Consider the following 21,762-nt stretch of genomic DNA (forward strand, 5'->3'; position numbering starts at 1 on the left):
TGTTGATTCAGTTCAGGTTGGTCAACCGTTGCCACAGCCATTTAAACATAGCGGTTGAATGTTGGGCATCAGCAGTAATGCCCTTCACTCTGGCTTCGTGCAGGCAATTAAAAATATGTTCTCTCTTCTAAAGACCAATTAGGAATGTTGAGAAAACAGCATTGGGGCAAGTGTCTGGGCACCTTGGCAACATTACTGCATTGGCAATTGCTGCTCATGACAGATCCAAAATAGTAACACAAGAATGGAGCTATATACAGGGAGTACCAGTACCAGATCAATGTGGAGCTATATACAGGGAGTACCAGTCCCAGATCAATGTGGAGCTATATACAGGGAGTACCAGTACCAGATCAATGTGGAGCTATATACAGGGAGTACCAGTCCCAGATCAATGTGGAGCTATATACAGGGATTACCAGTACCAGATCAATGTGGAGCTATGTACAGGGAGTACCAGTACCAGATCAATGTGGAGCTATATACAGGGAGTACCAGTACCAGATCAATGTGGAGCTATATACAGGGAGTACCAGTACCAGATCAATGTGGAGCTATATACAGGGAGTACCAGTACCAGATCAATGTGGAGCGATATACAGGGAGTACCAGATCAATGTGGAGCTATATACAGGGAGTACCAGTACCAGATCAATGTGGAGCTATATACAGGGAGTACCAGTATCAGATCAATGTGGAGCTATATACAGGGAGTACCAGTACCAGATCAATGTGCAGAGGTACAAGGCATTTGAGGTAGATATGCACATGAAGGCCTGGTAAAGTGACTAGGCATCAGGATAGATAATAATAAGGTATTTGAGGTAGATATGTACATGAAGGCAGGGTAAAGTGACTAGGCATCAGGATAGAAAATAATAATAAGGTATTTGAGGTAGATATGTACATGAAGGCAGGGTAAAGTGACTAGGCATCAGGATTGATAATAATACGTATTTGAGGTAGATATGTACATGAAGGCAGGGTAAAGAGACTAGACATCAGGATAGATAATAATAAGGTATTTGAGGTAGATATGTACATGAAGGCAGGGTAAAGTGGCTAGACATCAGGATAGATAATAATAAGGTATTTGAGGTAGATATGTACATGAAGACAGGGTAAAGTGACTAGACATCAGGATAGATAATAATACGTATTTGAGGTAGATATGTACATGAAGACAGGGTAAAGTGACTAGACATCAGGATAGATAATAATAAGGTATTTGAGGTAGATATGTACATGAAGGCAGGGTAAAGTGACTAGGCATCAGGATAGATAATAATAAGGTATTTGAGGTATATATGTACATGAAGGCAGGGTAAAGTGACTAGACATCAGGATAGATAATAATAATAATAAGGTATTTGAGGTAGATATGTACATGAAGGCAGGGTAAAGTGACTAGACATCAGGATAGATAATAATAAGGTATTTGAGGTAGATATGTACATGAAGGCAGGGTAAAGTGACTAGGCATCAGGATAGAAAATAATAAGGTATTTGAGGTAGATATGTACATGAAGGCAGGGTAAAGTGACTAGACATCAGGATAGATAATAATAAGGTATTTGAGGTAGATATGTACATGAAGGCAGGGTAAAGTGGCTAGGCATCAGGATAGATAATAATAATAAGGTATTTGAGGTAGATATGTACATGAAGGCAGGGTAAAGTGGCTAGGCATCAGGATAGATAATAATAATAAGGTATTTGAGGTAGATATGTACATGAAGACAGGGTGAACTGACTAGACATCAGGATAGATAATACTAATAATAAGGTATTTGAGGTAGATATGTACATGAAGGCTGGGAAAGTGACTACGCATCAGGATAGATAATAAGGTATACACTTAGGTTGGAGTCATTAAAACTCTTTTCAATCACTCCACAAATTTCTTGTTAACAAACTATAGTTTTGGCAAGTCGGTTAGGACATCTACTTTGTGCATGACATAAGTCATTTTTCCAACAATTGTTTACAGACAGATTATTTCACATATAATTCACTGTATCACAATTCCAGTGGGTCAAAGTTTACATACACAAAATTGAATGTGCCTTTAAACAGCTTGGACTATTCCAGAAAATTATGTCATGGCTCTAGAAGCTTCTGATAGGCTAATTGACATCATTTGAGTCAATTGGCTAGGAGGTGTACCTGTGGAGGTGTACCTGTGGATGTATTTTAAGGACTACCTTCAAACTCAGTGCCTCTTTGCTTGACATCATGGGAAAATCAAAAGAAATCAGCCAAGACCTCAGAAAAATTTTTTGTAGACCTCCACAAATCTGGTTCATCTTTGGGAGCAATTTCCAAACGCCTGAAGGTACCACGTTCATCTGTACAAACAATAGTACGCAAATATAAACACCATGGGACCACGCAGTCATCATACCGCTCAGGAAGGAGAAGCGTTCTGTCTCCTAGAGATGAATGTACTTTGGGGCAAAAAGCGCAAATCAATCCCAGAAAAACAGCAAAGGACCTTGTGAAGATGCTGGAGGAAACAGGTACAAAAGTATCTATATCCACAGTAAAACGAGTCCTATATCGACATAACCTGAAAGGCCGCTCAGCAAGGAAGAAACCACTGCTCCAAAACCACCATAAAAAAAAGCCAGACTGCAGTTTGTAACTGCACATGGGGACAAAGATCGTACTTTTTGGAGAAATGTCCTCTGGTCTGATAACGACCAGCGCAATGTTAGGAGGAAAAAGGGGGAGACTTGCAAGCCAAAGAACACCATCCCAACCGTGAAGCACAGGGGTGGCAGCATCATGTTGTGGGGGTGCTTTGCTGCAGGAGGGACTGGTGCTCTTCACAAAATAGATGGCATCATGAGGCAGGACAATTATGTGGATATATTGAAGCAACATCTCAAGACATCAGTCAGGAAGTTAAAGCTTGGTTGCAAATGGGTCTTCCAAATGGTCAATGACCCCAAGCATACTTCCAAAGTTGTGGCAAACGGCTTAAGGACAACAATGTCAAGGTATTGAAGTGGCCATCACAAAGCTCTGACCTCAATCCTATAGACAATTTGAGGGCAGAACTGAAAGAGGGTGTGCGTGCAACGAGGCCTACAAACCTGACTCAGTTACACCAGCTCTGTCAGGAGAAATGAGCCAAAATGTACCTAACTTGTTGTTGGAAGCTTGTGGAAGGCTACCCGAAAAGTTTGACCCAAGTTAAACAATTTAAAGGTAATGCTACCAAATACTACTAGAGTGAAAGTAAACTTCTGACCCACTGGGAATGTGATGAAGGAAATAAAATCTGAAATAAATAATTCTCTACTATTATTCTGACATTTGACATTCTTAAAATAAAGTGGTGATCCTAACTGACCTAAGACAGGGAATTTTTACTAGGATTAATGTCAGGAATTGTGAAAAACTGAGGTGTATGTAAACTCCTGACTTCAACTGTATGAACATGAAGGCAGGGTAAAATAACTAGACATCAGGATAGATAATAATAAGAGTAAAATAAAAGAGTAGCAGCAGCATATGATGTAAAAGTGTGTGTGTGTGCATGCGCGCATGTGTGTGTCATGTCGGTGTGTGTGTGTGTGTGTGTGTAGTAAATGTGAATGTTTGTTGGTTTTGTATGGGACCGTCTATGTATGTATGTATGTATGTATGTATGTATGTATGTATGTATGTATGTGTGTATGTGTGTGTGTGTGCATGGTGTATATAAAGTCTAGTGAGTGTGCGTATTGTCAGTGCAAGATAGTTGGTACAGATGGTTTGGGTCCCATAATTGACTATTTAACAGTCTGGCTATTTAGCAGTCTTATGGCTTGGGGGTCGAAGCTGTCTCAGAGCCTGTTGGTCTGAGAGCCTATGCACCAGTACAGTTTGTCAGACCTTGGCAGAGTGAACAGTCTTATGGCTTGGGGGTCGAAGCTGTTTCAGAGCCTGTTGGTCTGAGAGCCTATGCACCAGTACGGTTTGTCAGACCTTGGCAGAGTGAACAGTCTTATGGCTTGGGGGTCGAAGCTGTTTCAGAGCCTGTTGGTCTGAGAGCCTATGCACCAGTACGGTTTGTCAGACCTTGGCAGAGTGAACAGTCTATGGCTTGGGGGTCGAAGCTGTCTCAGAGCCTGTTGGTCTGAGAGCCTATGCACCAGTACGGTTTGTCAGACCTTGGCAAAGTGAACAGTCTATGGCTTGGGGGTTGAAGCTGTCTCAGAGCCTGTTGGTCTGAGAGCCTATGCACCAGTACGGTTTGTCAGACCTTGGCAGAGTGAACAGTCTATGGCTTGGGAGTCGAAGCTGTCTCAGAGCCTGTTGGTCTGAGAGCCTATGCACCAGTACGGTTTGTCAGACCTTGGCAGAGTGAACAGTCTATGGCTTGGGGGTTGAAGCTGTTTCAGAGCCTGTTGGTCTGAGAGCCTATGCACTAGTACGGTTTGTCAGACCTTGGCAGAGTGAACAGTCTATGGCTTGGGAGTCGAAGCTGTTTCAGAGCCTGTTGGTCTGAGAGCCTATGCACCAGTACGGTTTGTCAGACCTTGGCAGAGTGAACAGTCTATGGCTTGGGGGTCGAAGCTGTCTCAGAGCCTGTTGGTCTGAGAGCCTATGCACCAGTACAGTTTGTCAGACCTTGGCAGAGTGAACAGTCTATGGCTTGGGGGTCGAAGCTGTCTCAGAGCCTGTTGGTCTGAGAGCCTATGCACCAGTACGGTTTGTCAGACCTTGGCAGAGTGAACAGTCTATGACTTGCGTGGCTGGAGTCTTTGGCGATTTTTTGAGCCTTCCTTAAACACCGCCTGGTATAGAGGTCCTGGATGGCAGGGAGCTCTGCCCCAGTGATGTACTGTGCCGTCCGCACCACCCTCTGTAGCGCTTTGTGGCCAAGGGCGGTGCATTTTCTATACCAAGGGTTGATCCAGCCAGTCAAGATGCAAAGAATAATCTGTCTACCCAAGTTGCCTCTGTGTTTGTAAGCATGTCAGAGGACAGTAAGTGAGATTGAGACGGACTTAGTCAAGGCAGAGCTATGAGAGCTCACAGTAGTGCCCTGTAGTCTAATTCTAAAAGCTAACAGGGTGTGCTGGAGCCACAGTTAGCTCCTAGCAGTGCAGCCCATTAAAATATGTAACTCTGGTCGGTCAACAAAGTAAACAGCTATCGGGGGGGGGGGTGCCTTGCAGAAACAGCCTTTGAACAACAGCATGGAGCGAATCATTCAAAGGAGATAAGAAGTGCTTCCTTGACCTGTGATATACCGTAGGATTCCAGAAACGAGTACTCCTTTAGATTAATCTACTTTTGAGGAAAGATGAGAGAAGCCCACAGCCTAAGTAGGCTTGGACGACATATCGTTTATACCGTATAATTTAAAATGTGGTTTGCTAACTTGCCAGCTAAGTGGCTAGATGTTAAGATGAAGCTTCTTGGTTACAGCAGAGACATTGAAACCCCCTCCTGGATCAAGATCCCTGTTGACTAAATTGTTTTGTGCTTCCACAAAATAGAAATAGTGCCCCCTTGTGTGCACATTCGGTAATACCGTATACGCCGGTAGGTACAGAAACGGTATGAACATCTGGATATCGCCCAACCCTTAACCTAACTCCCAGCAGCAGATTGATTGTTTGCTTTATGGAAGGTGACTGGGAGAGGACAGCCCATCTGGTGGGATACAGCAGAGCCAAATCCAAAGGAGCTGCATGCCAACTTTTCTCCTTTGGCTTCAGGATCAGGTAACCAGGTGAACAGAATTCAATCAGCCTTACTATTGAATCCATTATGCTGAGTGTTGAGGTAGCCAATACAGTTTTTTTTTAAAGTTCACAATTCTATCTATTGTACAACAGAGCTTATTGTCGTGTAGAAAATGTTGGCAAAGTAATGCAAAAATACATGCAGACATGCAGACTTCCTATTAGATCTGAAAAGACACCCATCACAAGTCTAGCTGACAGTGCATTCATTACATTAGGCTGACGGTGCATTACATTAGGCTGACAGTGCATTACATTAGGCTGACAGTGCATTACATTAGGCTGACAGTGCATTACATTAGGCAGGACAGTGCATTACATTAGGCAGGACAGTGCATTACATTAGGCTGACAGTGCATTACATTAGGCTGACAGTGCATTACATTAGGCTGACAGTGCATTACATTAGGCAGGACAGTGCATTACATTAGGCAGGACAGTGCATTACATTAGGCTGACAGTGTATTACATTAGGCAGGACAGTGCATTACATTAGGCTGACAGTGCATTACATTAGGCAGGACAGTGCATTACATTAGGCTGACAGTGCATTACATTAGGCTGACAGTGCATTACATTAGGCTGACAGTGCATTACATTAGGCTGACAGTGCATTACATTAGGCTGACAGTGCATTACATTAGGCTGACAGTGCATTACATTAGGCTGACAGTGCATTACATTAGGCTGGACAGTGCATTACATTAGGCTGGACAGTGCATTACATTAGGCTGGACAGTGCATTACATTAGGCAGGACAGTGCATTACATTAGGCTGGACAGTGCATTACATTAGGCTGGACAGTGCATTACATTAGGCTGGGCAGTGCATTACATTAGGCTGGACAGTGCATTACATTAGGCAGGACAGTGCATTACATTAGGCTGGACAGTGCATTACATTAGGCAGGACAGTGCATTACATTAGGCAGGACAGTGCATTACATTAGGCAGGACAGTGCATTACATTAGGCTGACAGTGCATTACATTAGGCAGGACAGTGCATTACATTAGGCTGGACAGTGCATTACATTAGGCTGACAGTGCATTACATTAGGCTGACAGTGCATTACATTAGGCTGGACAGTGCATTACATTAGGCTGACAGTGCATTACATTAGGCTGACAGTGCATTACATTAGGCTGACAGTGCATTACATTAGGCTGGACAGTGCATTACATTAGGCTGACAGTGCATTACATTAGGCTGGACAGTGCATTACATTAGGCTGACAGTGCATTACATTAGGCTGGACAGTGCATTACATTAGGCTGGACAGTGCATTACATTAGGCTGACAGTGCATTACATTAGGCTGACAGTGCATTACATTAGGCTGACAGTGCATTACATTAGGCTGACAGTGCATTACATTAGGCTGGACAGTGCATTACATTAGGCTGACAGTGCATTACATTAGGCTGGACAGTGCATTACATTCGGCTGACAGTGCATTACATTAGGCTGACAGTGCATTACATTAGGCTGACAGTGCATTACATTAGGCTGGACAGTGCATTACATTCGGCTGACAGTGCATTACATTAGGCTGACAGTGCATTACATTAGGCTGACAGTGCATTACATTAGGCTGACAGTGCATTACATTAGGCTGACAGTGCATTACATTAGGCTGGACAGTGCATTACATTCGGCTGACAGTGCATTACATTAGGCTGACAGTGCATTACATTAGGCTGACAGTGCATTACATTAGGCTGACAGTGCATTACATTAGGCTGACAGTGCATTACATTAGGCTGACAGTGCATTACATTAGGCTGACAGTGCATTACATTAGGCTGACAGTGCATTACATTAGGCTGGACAGTGCATTACATTAGGCTGGACAGTGCATTACATTAGGCTGGACAGTGCATTACATTAGGCTGGACAGTGCATTACATTAGGCTGGACAGTGCATTACAGTAGGATGGACAGTGCATTACATTAGGCTGGACAGTGCATTACATTAGGCTGACAGTGCATTACATTAGGCTGGACAGTGCATTACATTAGGCTGGACAGTGCATTACATTAGGCTGACAGTGCATTACATTAGGCTGGACAGTGCATTACATTAGGCTGACAGTGCATTACATTAGGCTGGACAGTGCATTACATTAGGCTGGGCAGTGCATTACATTAGGCTGACAGTGCATTACATTAGGCTGGACAGTGCATTACATTAGGCTGACAGTGCATTACATTAGGCTGACAGTGCATTACATTAGGCTGGACAGTGCATTACATTAGGCTGACAGTGCATTACATTAGGCTGGACAGTGCATTACATTAGGCTGGACAGTGCATTACATTAGGCTGGACAGTGCATTACATTAGGCTGACAGTGCATTACATTAGGCTGGACAGTGCATTACATTAGGCTGGACAGTGCATTACATTAGGCTGACAGTGCATTACATTAGGCTGACAGTGCATTACATTAGGCTGGACAGTGCATTACATTAGGCTGGACAGTGCATTACATTAGGCTGGACAGTGCATTACATTAGGCTGACAGTGCATTACATTAGGCTGGACAGTGCATTACATTAGGCTGACAGTGCATTACATTAGGCTGGACAGTGCATTACATTAGGCTGGACAGTGCATTAAATTAGGCTGGACAGTGCATTACATTAGGCTGGACAGTGCATTACATTAGGCTGGACAGTGCATTACATTAGGCTGACAGTGCATTACATTAGGCTGACAGTGCATTACATTAGGCTGACAGTGCATTACATTAGGCTGACAGTGCATTACATTAGGCTGACAGTGCATTACATTAGGCTGACAGTGCATTACATTAGGCTGACAGTGCATTACATTAGGCTGGACAGTGCATTACATTAGGCTGGACAGTGCATTACATTAGGCTGGACAGTGCATTACATTAGGCTGGACAGTGCATTACATTAGGCTGACAGTGCATTACATTAGGCTGACAGTGCATTACATTAGGCTGGACAGTGCATTACATTAGGCAGGACAGTGCATTACATTAGGCTGACAGTGCATTACATTAGGCTGACAGTGCATTACATTAGGCTGACAGTGCATTACATTAGGCTGACAGTGCATTACATTAGGCTGGACAGTGCATTACATTAGGCTGACAGTGCATTACATTAGGCTGGACAGTGCATTACATTAGGCTGGACAGTGCATTACATTAGGCTGGACAGTGCATTACATTAGGCTGGACAGTGCATTACATTAGGCTGGACAGTGCATTACATTAGGCTGGACAGTGCATTACATTAGGCTGGACAGTGCATTACATCATCCTGTCTAAAATGCATGCATAAGGGCAAAATACCAGACAATATTATTCACACTGTTAATTTATCAGAGTGTGAATCAAGTTGAAGTAAGCAGAGGGTACTTTTGTGGTCTATGATGAATGATCTTACATAGTCACATGGATGTTTATTACACTGTTGATTGCCATAGGCTGGGTTTTGGATTTGCCTTGCAAAAATAATCACACTGGATCAGGCCTAAAAACTCCTTGCTTGTGGGCATTGCATAAAAGCTGCTTGCTATGAGGAACACAGGAAGATGGAGTGAGGAACCAAAGAGAGGAGGAATATGTTTGCTTGGCAGACAGAGGGAGAAATTATTCACTCACAAACACATCAAGCCGGTCACGGATTGAGGGCTACGCTGCAGGTTTCAGGACTCGACTGTGAGAAATCCCCCCTAAATCTCTCTCACAGCAATTTAGGAGGGAGGATAGGGTTTAGATCCCGGCTAATCTATTGGGGGGAGAGGGGGGCTGACCCTGAATGAATCAAGTGTGGAACCCCCTAAACCCTAGCAGGGATCTGTTTTAACAAGATCACATAGAAACACCACCAGTCTGCACACATAGTGACAATGGCAGCTATGAGTGACACTTCTGAGTCCTTATAGTTGACACATCACAACCTTGAAACAGAGGAGACACACACTAGGGCTGACTCCATTTAGTTGACTGGTCCATTGTTTGTTCGATAGGCTGTTGGTCGACTGAGATTTCTTTAGTCGAGCAGTAGCATAAAATAAAAATCACAGTGTACAAGACCTGTCTGATGTGGCTCCTGTCTGAGTGGACTAATCCATTGTGGAGGCCTGTCTGAGTGGACTGATCCATTGTGGCTCCTGTCTGAGTGGACTGATCCATTGTGGCTCCTGTCTGAGTGGACTGATCCATTGTGGCTCCTGTCTGAGTGGACTGATCCATTGTGGATGCCTGTCTGAGTGGACTGATTCATTGTGGCTCCTGTCTGAGTGGACTGATCCATTGTGGCTCCTGTCTGAGTGGACTGATCCATTGTGGAGGACTGTCTGTGGACTGATTTATTGTGGCTCCTGTCTGAGTGGACTGATCCATTGTGGAGGCCTGTCTGAGTGGACTGATCCATTGTGGAGGCCTGTCTGTGTGGACTGATCCATTGTGGAGGCCTGTCTGTGTGAACTGATCCATTGTGGAGGCCTGTCTGTGTGGACTGATCCATTGTGGAGGCCTGTCTGTGTGAACTGATCCATTGTGGAGGCCTGTCTGTGTGGACTGATCCATTGTGGAGGCCTGTCTGAGTGGACTGATCCATTGTGGAGGCTGTGGGTATGGCACACCCCATCAGTCTAAGACATGTGTTACTGAAATTGTATATGGTTATATTACGTAAACAAACACTAATAAAAAATAATATAATTTTATAACAAATGCGCAACTGAGAAGATACATCCACGTCAATATCCCAGGTTAAGGCATTGTGTTGGAAATGGACTGGGAGTATAGACGGATATCTTGGTCTTATAGTCAATGTCAGTTCTTTAAAACCTGTTAGATAACATGTGTTGTAAAGGACCAGTAAAATAACCAGTAGCCCAACTTATTTTATATCATAAACCACATTGCTGATGGCAGTAATGTTGTGTGTCACCTGTAAGGTAGTTCTGAGTGTAGTATGCATATATACGGCTGCCAATGAGATGGTGGCTTAGGTGGCTAGAAAGGGTCCATTTTAGCTGTGTCATGATTCTAAAAGAGAGGAGAAATTCTTACTTAAAAGAGCCATGGTAAACAATGATTAATGATAGTCAGTGTGGGTGAGATTGCATCTTTTATATTAATCTGCTGGGGAGACCTATACAACTCCTATTAAAATATGACCTTTTTGAAAAGCTCCTTGAGTGGCTTAATAAGATTTAATAAACTAACGTACAACATTAGGATCTTAATTACACCCACGGCAGGGACTGCCGTTTCCAAGCCTCAATCAGGGAGTATAACTTAATGGATGGAATAATGGGTTTGTGGTAGGTATTAGACCTGCTTAAATTACTTTTCGGGGAATGATCTCAGCAGGGAAGCAGTCCTTGAGTACCTTCCTTTCTAAAATAGACTGAGAAGGTTATGCACATCGGAGGAAATAGTTTTTTTTCCACACTGCCTACATTTCTCTCATATCCAGAGCAACTTACAGTACAAATTACAGTTAAATGCCTTGCTCACGGTCACATTGACAGATTAGTTAACTAATCGGTTCGGGGATTTGAACCAACGACCGTTCGGTTATTGGCCCAATGCTCTTAACCGCTTACTACTTCATATTGAGGAGTCTGGTGGTTCTGCATCGGTGTGGGAGTTCAACTACTTGAGTCATACAGATCAGCTATTGTAAGCTATGGAAAGCAATTGTCTCATTCTGACCAATTTACTATTATGCAAAATAAGACTGACGTTTAACTATTTTGGAGAGAGATTAAAGCATTATAATTCTTTACATTTAGTAGACACTCTTATCTACAGCGACTTACAGTAATGAGTACATACATTTTTGTACTAGTCGCCCATTGGAATCGAACCCACAACTCTAGAGATGCAAGCAACATGCTCTACCATCTGAGCCACAAACAGACCTCCAAACTGCAAAGAAGTGCAGTATACAGAACAGTGAAGTGCTCTAAAACAAAGGACATCTCATACATCACATTATGTATATCGCATGCCAATCAAAGAGATTATGCTCGGAACTCAAATTTTATTTTCAGGATGCAACTCTAAGAAGCAATCACAATACGGAATGGATTTCAGCGAGAGGAATTTGTGAGAGCAGTTTTCATCTCCTCAAGGGTAGTCCATGCTTGGGTTAAAGGTCACACATGCCTAGAATATATTTAGGTTAGCCTGGATCATACGGATATAAAGAGTGACGAGTCAATGGGAAACGTCCTCTCCACCAAAGCACTAGTTAAGTTAATCAACCTCCATACATATTCATGAGCATCTTTGTGGAATTCATACAACACTTTGACAGCACTGTCCATGACAGACTAAAGTCCATGACAAAAAAAAGGCCATGGCCAATAACATACTGTATTCTGAATAACTGAAACAGTTTCTGGTTTCTAAAATAGATTAATGAACACTAGGGCTGTCCCCGACTAAAAAAAAAAAAATGTTGGTCAACCGAAAGTCGTCTATTCTTTCGACCAATCGATTGGTCAACATTTTTAAATTTGTATTTTTTTCCCATAAGGTGTGTTTTTTTGTTGTGTTATAATAAAATACAATATATGTATTGAGCTTGTCTGATGCTTAAAGCACACTGATGAAATAAGATGCAAATGACTCAAGAGGAAGCCAGAGATCAAGATAACCAGAAGAGAAAAACCTTAACCTGACCCGACCGTCCTCCTCTCGCTCCTGCTGGCTTTAGCAGATTCTACCGTTGCTCTCCTGAAGTTGCTGGTAATAGGCGAGGATTTGGCAACCTCGTGTGGAATGCCAATTTACAGGGCTTTCGGAAACTATCCAGACCCCTTGACTTTTTCCACATTTTGCTACGTTACAGCCTTATTCTAAAATTGATTTGTTTAAATCCTCATCAATCTACACACAATACCCCCTAATGACAAAACAAAAAACAGGTTTATTAAATGTATTAAAAATAAAAAACTGAAATATCACATTTACATAAGTATTCAGAGCCTTTTCTTAGTACTTGTTGAAGCACCTTTGGTAACGATTACAGCCTCAAGTCTTCTTGGGTATGACGCTACAAGCTTGGCACACTTGTATTTGGGAAGTTTCTTCCATTCTTCTCTGCAGATCCTCTCAAGCTCTGTCTGGTTGGATGGGGTGCATTGCTGCACAACTTTCATCAGGTCTATCCAGAGATGTTCAACTGGGTTCAAGTCTGGGGTTTGGCTGGGCCACTCAAGGACATTCAGAGATTTGTCCCGCAGCCACTTCTGTGTTGTCATGGCTGTGTGCTTAAGGTCGTTGCTCTGTTGGAAGGTGAACCTTCACCCAAGTCCGAGGTTCTGGGCGCTCTGGAGCAGGTTTCATCAAGGATCTCTGTACTTTGCTCCATTCATCTTTCCCTCAATCCTAACTAGTCCCTAAGTCCATGCCGATGAAAAACATCTGCACAGGCGTCCCGAGTGGCGCAGCAGTCTAAAGTACTGCATCGCAATGCTGGAGGATACACTACAGACGCAGGTTTTATCCCAGGCTGTGTCGCAGCTGGCCGTGACCGGGAGACCCATGAGGCGGCGAACAACTTGCCCAGCATCGTCCAGGTTAGGGGAGGGTTTGGCCGGCCAGGATGTCCTTGTACCATCGTGCTCTAGTGACTCATTGTGGTTGCTGGGCACATGCACGCTGACTTCGGTCGCCAAATATATGGTGTTTCTTCTGACACATTGGTGTGCGTGGCTTCCGGGTTAAGTGAGCAGTGTGTCAAGAAGCAGTGCGGCTTGGCAGGGTCGTGTTTCGGAGGATGCATGGATCTCTGCCTCTCCTAAGTCCGTACAGGTGTTGCAGCGATGGGACAAGACTGTAACTACCAATTGGACATCAGGAAATTGGGGAGAAAAAGGGGTAGAAGGTACCAACAAAAATAAAATACAAATATTTGTCACCTGTAATAAAACTATGGTAGATGGCATCAAGAGAGTAGTGGCTGCTGCATTCTGGTAAATGGTGTCAGAACTGTCAGGTACCCTTCCCCAGATCTGTGCTTCAGCATAATAATAATAAAACTATGGTAGATGGCATCAAGAGAGTAGTGGCTGCTGCATTCTGGTAAATGGTGTCAGAACTGTCAGGTACCCTTCCCCAGATCTGTGCTTCAGCATAATAATAATAAAACTATGGTAGATGGCATCAAGAGAGTAGTGGCTGCTGCATTCTGGTAAATGGTGTCAGAACTGTCAGGTACCCTTCCCCAGATCTGTGCTTCAGCATAATAATAATACAACTATGGTAGATGGCATCAAGAGAGCAGTGGCTGCTGCATTCTGGTAAATGGTGTCAACATAGTTAAGAACTGTCAGGTACCCTTCCCCAGATCTGTGCTTCAGCATAATCCTGTCTTGGAGCTCTACGGACAATTCCTTCAACCTCATGGTTTTTGCTCTGACATGCACTGTCAACTGTGGGACCTTATATAGATAGATGTGTGCCTTTCCAAATAATGTCCAGTCAATTGAATTTACCACAAGTGACTCCAATTAAGTTATAGAATCATCTCAAGGATGATCAATGGAAACAAGATGCACCTGAGCTTAATTTTGAGTGTCATAGCAAAGGGTCTGAATACTTAAGTAAATAAGATATTTATGTGGTTTTTTTTTTAATTTGCAAAAATTTCCCAAAATTGTGTTTTGCTTTGTCATTACGGGGTGTTGTGTGTTGATTGCTGAGGAAATGTTTTATTTAATACATTTTAGAATAGGGCTGCAACGTAACAAAAGGTCAAGAGGTCTGAATACTTTCCTGTACTGTAGAGATGCTACTGCTCGACTAAAAGAAAACTTGATCGATGAACAGCCAAAAATCGACCAGTCGAATAATTGGGGTCAGCCAAAAATTAACATTAAATTTAAATAGCATAAAACACACACACACACACACACACACACACACACACAACATAAATCACTTAGACACACATGGGTAATTGCACAGGTACATAAACAAAGCATAAGGTAATTCAATCATGGACACACACGCAGGCAACAATCTATTTAACTTCTCATAGCAAAGAGAGCCCCGGCAAAGAATTGGTACAAGAACAAAGTTATTATGTCTGAGCCATCTATTACTATGAGTTCAGAGCATATTCTTCTATTTACACAAAGCATGCACACAAACACACATGCACACAAACACACATGCACACAAACACACATGCACAAACACACAGCAAGTGTAATCTATGTGATTGGTTAGTTGATAGCACAAACTAGAAGAGGAAAAACATCCATATCACATTTCACATTCTCAACTAGTTGGAGATTAGGCAGAGCACCTGCACCAGCGGCCTAAATCAATTAAGGACCACTAAACTCATAATCAAAGACCCCAATCTCTGAGTACCTTGGCGGGGCTGTTCCTGTTGCTAATGTGCACCTTCATCAGAGCCCCATGGTGTCTCTGATTCTGTGGGATTGCTGTGGTGACATCCATCCCCATGAGCCCTGTCCTGTCAGCTCAAAGCCGTCACCCTGTTCTGACCCCAACCTGACAGACTGTTGACCAACATATAGTAGCGTTCACCAAGCAACACTAGAGCAGGAATAATTTCTGCATTGTATCAAGCATTTGAAGAACGGAACAAAATATAGGTCAAGTAGAGGGTTATTTCATTCCTGAGTTCCAAAGTGACCTGTACAGTTTATAAGTCGAGTCCCACCGCAAAGAGCAATCCGACACTCAAAACAAAGTGAAATGAGAGGCCATGAACAGGAGTAAAAACAAATGTTTAAACATGAAATAGATCACAGCCATGTAATTATAGAGTTGGGCCAACTTGTAGAATTTTGAATATTGTTCTAATTTTAGACATTTAGTTACATAGCATTGTTTAAATATCCCCCATGTAATGTTAGTGGAGCTAACATGGCTGCCATAGAATGTTGTAGTGTCATGTAAATCCATCCTAATGCAGAAACACCAATGTCCTAACCAGAATAATTGTAATTCAATAGGATCGCTATGGTCCCAACTCTCTAAATGCATGGCTCTTGATCAGATCAGAAACTCTTCAGTCAAACAGATAACACTGCAACTGTGGTTGTGTTTCTGAGACCAAATTTTTGAGTCAAGCAGAAACTAGTGAAAAACTGAGATGTAGGGAACAGATAAGGTAATGTCGTCGACTTCCGCTGAAGTCGGTCCCTCTCCTTGTTCGGGCGGTGGATGGCGGTTGACTGTATGTTTTGTGTATTATGTGTTGATGCGCAACGGGTTTTGTTCTCACATTTGTATTATTTTGTCAATTAGGTTTTGGAGTTTTGTGAAGCACTGATTAAACAACTCTGTTTATACCTAGTTCGATTCTCCTGCGCCTGACTTCCCTGCCTACCAACGCGCAACCCATTACAGTTAACCTATCTGACTTTGAAGACCAACAGATAGGAGTGAATGATGAGTAAAACAGATGTTAAAACTGACTATGAACCTGTGACGTGTAATCTCTGTAATTTTTCCAATGTCATATTTCAAATCTCAGAAAAGACGTGTGTAACCATTCGAATAGCAAAGGACGCAAATGTTCTCCGCTCCTCAGTCTTCAATCAGCTGTTTTAAACGGTTATGATGGGAGTTTTATTGTCATGACAGTCTTCATCTATAACCGTTGGTTACACAGTTACACAGAAATACAGTAACTGTACAAGCCCTGTATCTGGATATAACAAACGGCTTTATAAAAGGATGTGCTTAATGGAATGTTCATAACATCCAGTCCCTGAACTAACTCTGAACAAAAACAAATCAATTTACTTGAGTATATTCTGGAAAGATAGAACATACACATGGAATTCCACACATTCTTATCAACATTCACTCAAAAAGATGAAGGAGAAGGACACATACCAGGATCAGACTTGGAGAATGTGTCCACATGCAGAAGATCCCTATGGAAATAACATACAGGGGAAAGAGAGAAGGGGGGGGAAAGAACTATTAAATCAGACATTTCTTTCTCATAAAATCTATTCAATGTCACTGCAGCATCCACTTGAAAATTTTTCTATGAAGTCTTTGTTTCCTTGTTAGTACATCATTTCTCATGGAAAACACCGTGATATTAAACACCTGTTATTTTCCCTCATCAAAACAAAATGTATTACATACAGGTAACTGACAAAATAATGGAAAAACCAACATAAAGTGTCGTAATAGGACATTGGGCCACAACGATCCGCCAGAACAGCTTCAGAGCACCTTGGCATCATAGATTCTCCAAGTGTCTGGAACTCTATTGGAGGGATGCGACACCATTCTCCCACGAGAAATTCCATCATTTGGTGTTTTTTAACATTATCAGTCATAGTAACCAACTCTTTCCTCCGCCGATGAGGACAGCCTCCTGGGACAATTTCTATATAGTCGGTATTTGAGTGACTGCCATTGGGTTCATGGTTCATATTATATCAAAGGGGGAAACAACTATTCCCCATGAAAGAAATGACAAAGACACGGGGTCTCTGTTGAGCTCTGGACCAGTGAGCGAAGGTACATTTGCCCCACAGCTGACATGTTTTCCAAAGGTCTTCCTTTTAGGTTGGCAGTTTGCCAGGTGCAAAAAACACATAAAGGAAATGGGTTGTTGAGAGGCAGACAAATTAAATCAATGCTGTGCCTGATTGTGTATTCTCCTAGCAATGTTCTATTAGATATGATAAGAGGAGACGTTGCAGATGTGTCTCACAGAGAACGATCCTCGTTTCTAAGCATGGAGGAAATCCAAAATTAAGGCTTAGTAATCTCCTAGGAGGCACCAGCAGCCGATCCATTCATTATTCAGGGTCAGGGAGGATTATTGTTTGGTGCCAGTGGTGGCTGGGGTTGTGACCATGGATTTCTGACCATCAGAGACATTTTTTTTTAGGACAGACGACACAAAGACCACTCAGGCAATAGTGTATAATCGCACAGTATATGAGGAAATGTTCTTAATTCGCTCTCCAACAGAGAAACGGACAGCCACCACAATCCCAGATCCACATTCTCAATTTTGATCAACAAATGTGAGACTTGAAATACAACCACAGTATGACATTCTCTGTCTGTATTAGATATGAGGAATGTAACCTGGCCAGTAGGATGAGTTGCTACAGGTTAGTGACAGGGGTCTCAGGGACCATTGAACAGCCTGAAGGGACAATACAGTATAGATACCTGCTAACAGTATACATATCTTTTTCATGTAGGATATAGACTTACTTGACAGTTCATGAACACACGTCACTGGTCAAAGTGTTAGAGGCCCCTTGTAAACTCAAGTTAGTTTGTCAGATGCCTTGTGAAACCTCTATATGTGCTGTTGGTTTTGTACAGTAGTACTGTAGGTTACGCAATATCAACATTTATCTGTCTCAGTGTGATTTGCCACTGACCTTTCCGGGAAATAACATGACTGAAAACAAACACGTACTACTGTGGAAAACACTGGAACGGCTGAGACCTAGAGAGCTGAACATTTTTCACATTTTGTCTCCCAAAAACAGTGAGTCCATTTGTTTCCTGAGCTATAACATACTATAATATACTATAATATAATACCTGTATAGATCATATTGGACCTGCCGTGGTATGAATTTATTTCTAAATCGATTGATAAATAACCCAACAATTTTCAGATTATATACAGTGCCAGGGCATTTATGCACACTGCAAACTGATGTGATGAAACATTTTACTGTGGGGGCAACAACAGGCAAAAGATGCTATTGCGGGCCGCGTGCAGAGGTACGTAGAGGAGCTTGCTTATTATTGAGGTACTGTATTTAGAGGATATAATGGCAGACATGTTCATGAAGACAATAAGGTGCAAAATGTGGGTATATACATTCCACACATGTAGAGTAGCCAAGCTCTATTGTATTTATGGTTTTAGGCTATACCTGCTTGAGGTGATTAATCAATGGTCACACCACAACATTATCCAGTCTTGGTGCCTGGCACCTCTATCACTGACTACACAGGGCTGATGTACAGTCAGTCACATCTTGGCACACCTTCGAAGGTGTATCAGGAAAGACGTTAATAGGTATGCAAGAGGTGAAACAATAGTTTTATCATACTTCTACTGGATGCTTGAGATTCTAAAAATGTTGACTAAATTCAGCGATATCTAACTTGGTATGCAAACTTAAGTAACTTGTTAACACAGAACATGTGCTATAAATAATGACAATCAAATAATGATAATCAAATATTAGCACACATCTCATCTGCATGTTGTGAAATAATTTCAATACAAGACCTTTCACTTTATAGAAGACATCGTCCTGTAATTTTACATTTCATCATACATTCATGACCTTACCTGCATGACACGGTAACTTCTATTTTAGTAGCAGGAACGATGTTGTTCAGCGGATCAAACTCCCCTATTGATGCCATCATCGCGACTCTGAAGTTTATCTCTTTAAATTTGCACGTGTCAAGCTATTCTGATGAAATATCTCAAGAATATTATCGACCATTAACTTAAATCAGACCACAAGTTAGCGGTAGAGACATATCTGTCTTCATTGAGTTTTGGAAAGAAGCGCGTCGTAGATTAAAGACATTGCGTTGGAGAGAAAAGCAATTTATCCTTTACGCCACCGTGTAGCTTAGAGGAGGACTGAAGCGCGTGCCTCTCGGTACCGATGGATTCCCTTCAATTTATATTCCTCCAGTGCTTTCGACAGGTGGTGTTAGAAGCACAGTATGCACTTTTGCTGAAGGTATTTCTTTGGAAATATTGTATTTGTTTCTTTCGCTGACATCATTTCAACCTTGAATGCGTTTGTTTATTTGATATATTTATTGTTTCACACATTTTAAAATTATTGCGTTGATTGACACGAACAGACAGTCGTCATTGTATCCTGTATAATTAAGCAACAAAGGCATATTCAAATGTTGGTTATTTTTGTCCTGGATACAGAACTAAAATAAGTCTAATTCTGAAACACATTTGTTCATCTGAGAACTTATTATTTAGTAGCTTGAATTATTTATAATTTCCCTCTACCAAAACAGGCCACCTAGTCTGTGTTTATACAGGCAAGCCCGGTTCTGATCTTATTCCCACTAATTGGTCTTTTGACCAATCACATCAGATCTTTTCACTTGAGATCCTTTACAGAGCTGATCTGGTTGGTCAAAAGACCAACTAGTGAAAGAAAAAAATCAGAATTGGGCTGCCTGTGTAAATGTAGCCCCAGTAATGCAGACTGTGCGTTTTCCCATTGGGCACACACTGGTTGAATCAATGTTGTTTCCACGTCATTTCAATTAAATTAGGTTGAACCAACGTGAAATAGATGTTGAATGGATGTCGGTGCCCAGTGGGTTGTTTGTATAGGGTTAGTGTTCACTCACGGCCATATCTCCATGTTACAGTGTGTGTTTACCGAAGACAGACAGAAGACACACGAAAGACAGAGGTGATTGACTACCTGCGCTAATTAGCTATCTAGCATGCTCCAAACACCTGTTAAAACAGTCTACAGTAAATGTTTATTTTGCATTTGTGAAATTATTTTGATGTGATATGAAAGTATGTTTCTAGAACCATATCACAATTGAGAATCGATTTGCGTTTAGATGGAGTATTTGGCTGTTTTGACTCCCAGAGCCAGTCTAACTCTGAAAATAACATCCCACTGGGCACACACTGGTTGAATCAATGTTGTTTCCACATCATTTCAACAAATTTTAGTTGAACCAACGTGGAATAGACGTTGAATTGACGTCTGTGCCCAGTGGGATATAAAGTCATTGGACCTTGTGGATGAACAGAAGGCTTGTCTACATTCCTTAAGAGTACATTCTGGGGCTAAGGCAACCTAGTCTCAGAGGTAGTTAGAGTTATGGATCACAGTGGAATTTACTAGAATCATGTTTGCCTTTTTTTCTGCTTACACCAAATTCTTGATAAACAAATACACAAACATGTAAGACGGTTTAATTGAATCCAGCCACTTTTTTGACAGTAGGTTGTTTTTATAATCGGGTAAGATTGCCTCAGGGACAGCAAACCTTTAGAATGGAAACCCACCCGACTTGGGGTCCATTATAAGTCCTGACACTGGGAAGGGATGGAGCTTCAACTGAGAGAGGCAGAGAGAAGGCCCAGTTGTGTGTGTTCTGTTCTTACCACATCCTTTGCCCCAATGGAACCCAAAGGGAAGGTTTGAGGATGAAGCTAAAGGGAAGGCTTGAGGATGAAGATTAAGGGAAGGTTTGAGGATGAAGCTTAAGGGAAGGTTTGAGGATGAAGGTAAAGGGAAGGTTTGACGATGAAGAGAAAGGGAAGGTTTGAGGATGAAGTTAAAGGGAAGGTTTGAGGATGAAGATAAAGGGAAGGTTTGACGATGAAGGTAAAGGGAAGGTTTGAGGATGAATATAAAGGGAAGGTTTGAGGATGAAGATAAAGGGAAGGTTTGAGGATGAAAATAAAGGGAAGGTTTGAGGATGAAAATAAAGGGAAGGTTTGAGGATGAAGATAAAGGGAAGGTTTGAGGATGAAGATTAAGGGAAGGTTTGAGGATGAAGGTAAAGGGAAGGTTTGAGGATGAAGATAAAGGGAAGGTTTGAGGATGAATATAAAGGGAAGGTTTGAGGGTGAAAATAAAGGGAAGGTTTGAGGATGAAGTTAAGGGAAGGTTTGAGGATGAAGATTAAGGGAAGGTTTGAGGATGAAGATAAAGGGAAGGTTTGAGGATGAAGGTAAATGGAAGGTTTGAGGATGAAAATAAAGGGAAGGTTTGAGGATGAAGATAAAGGGAAGGTTTGAGGATGAAAATAAAGGGAAGGTTTGAGGATGAAAATAAAGGGAAAGTTTGAGGATGAAGATAAAGGGAAGGTTTGAGGATGAAGATTAAGGGAAGGTTTGAGGATGAAGGTAAAGGGAAGGTTTGAGGATGAAGCTAAAGGGAAGGTTTGAGGATGAATATAAAGGGAAGGTTTGAGGGTGAAAATAAAGGGAAGGTTTGAGGATGAAGTTAAGGGAA

General features: G+C 42.0%; 1 protein-coding gene across 2 annotated transcripts in view; it reads right to left on the minus strand.

The window, feature by feature from the left end:
- The window catches only part of LOC110531254 (copine-9-like), a 77,794-nt gene extending 58,324 nt beyond the window's left edge, over positions 1-19,470 (minus strand). Inside the window, exons 1-2 of one of the 2 annotated variants that reach the window (XM_036988821.1) lie at positions 19,083-19,464; positions 16,625-16,665 (exon numbers count right to left, since the gene is read on the minus strand). In XM_036988821.1, coding sequence (XP_036844716.1) covers positions 16,625-16,665; positions 19,083-19,162 — 121 coding nt within the window. In that variant the 5' untranslated portion in view covers positions 19,163-19,464. Of the gene's footprint in view, positions 1-16,624; positions 16,666-19,082 lie in introns of both variants that reach the window. The other variant, XM_036988822.1, reaches the window with a different exon arrangement.
- Between the last annotated feature and the right edge of the window lie 2,292 nt (positions 19,471-21,762).

Source organism: Oncorhynchus mykiss, chromosome 9 (assembly GCF_013265735.2).
Source record: "Oncorhynchus mykiss isolate Arlee chromosome 9, USDA_OmykA_1.1, whole genome shotgun sequence".
In the NCBI taxonomy this organism is placed as follows: Eukaryota; Metazoa; Chordata; class Actinopteri; order Salmoniformes; family Salmonidae; genus Oncorhynchus; species Oncorhynchus mykiss.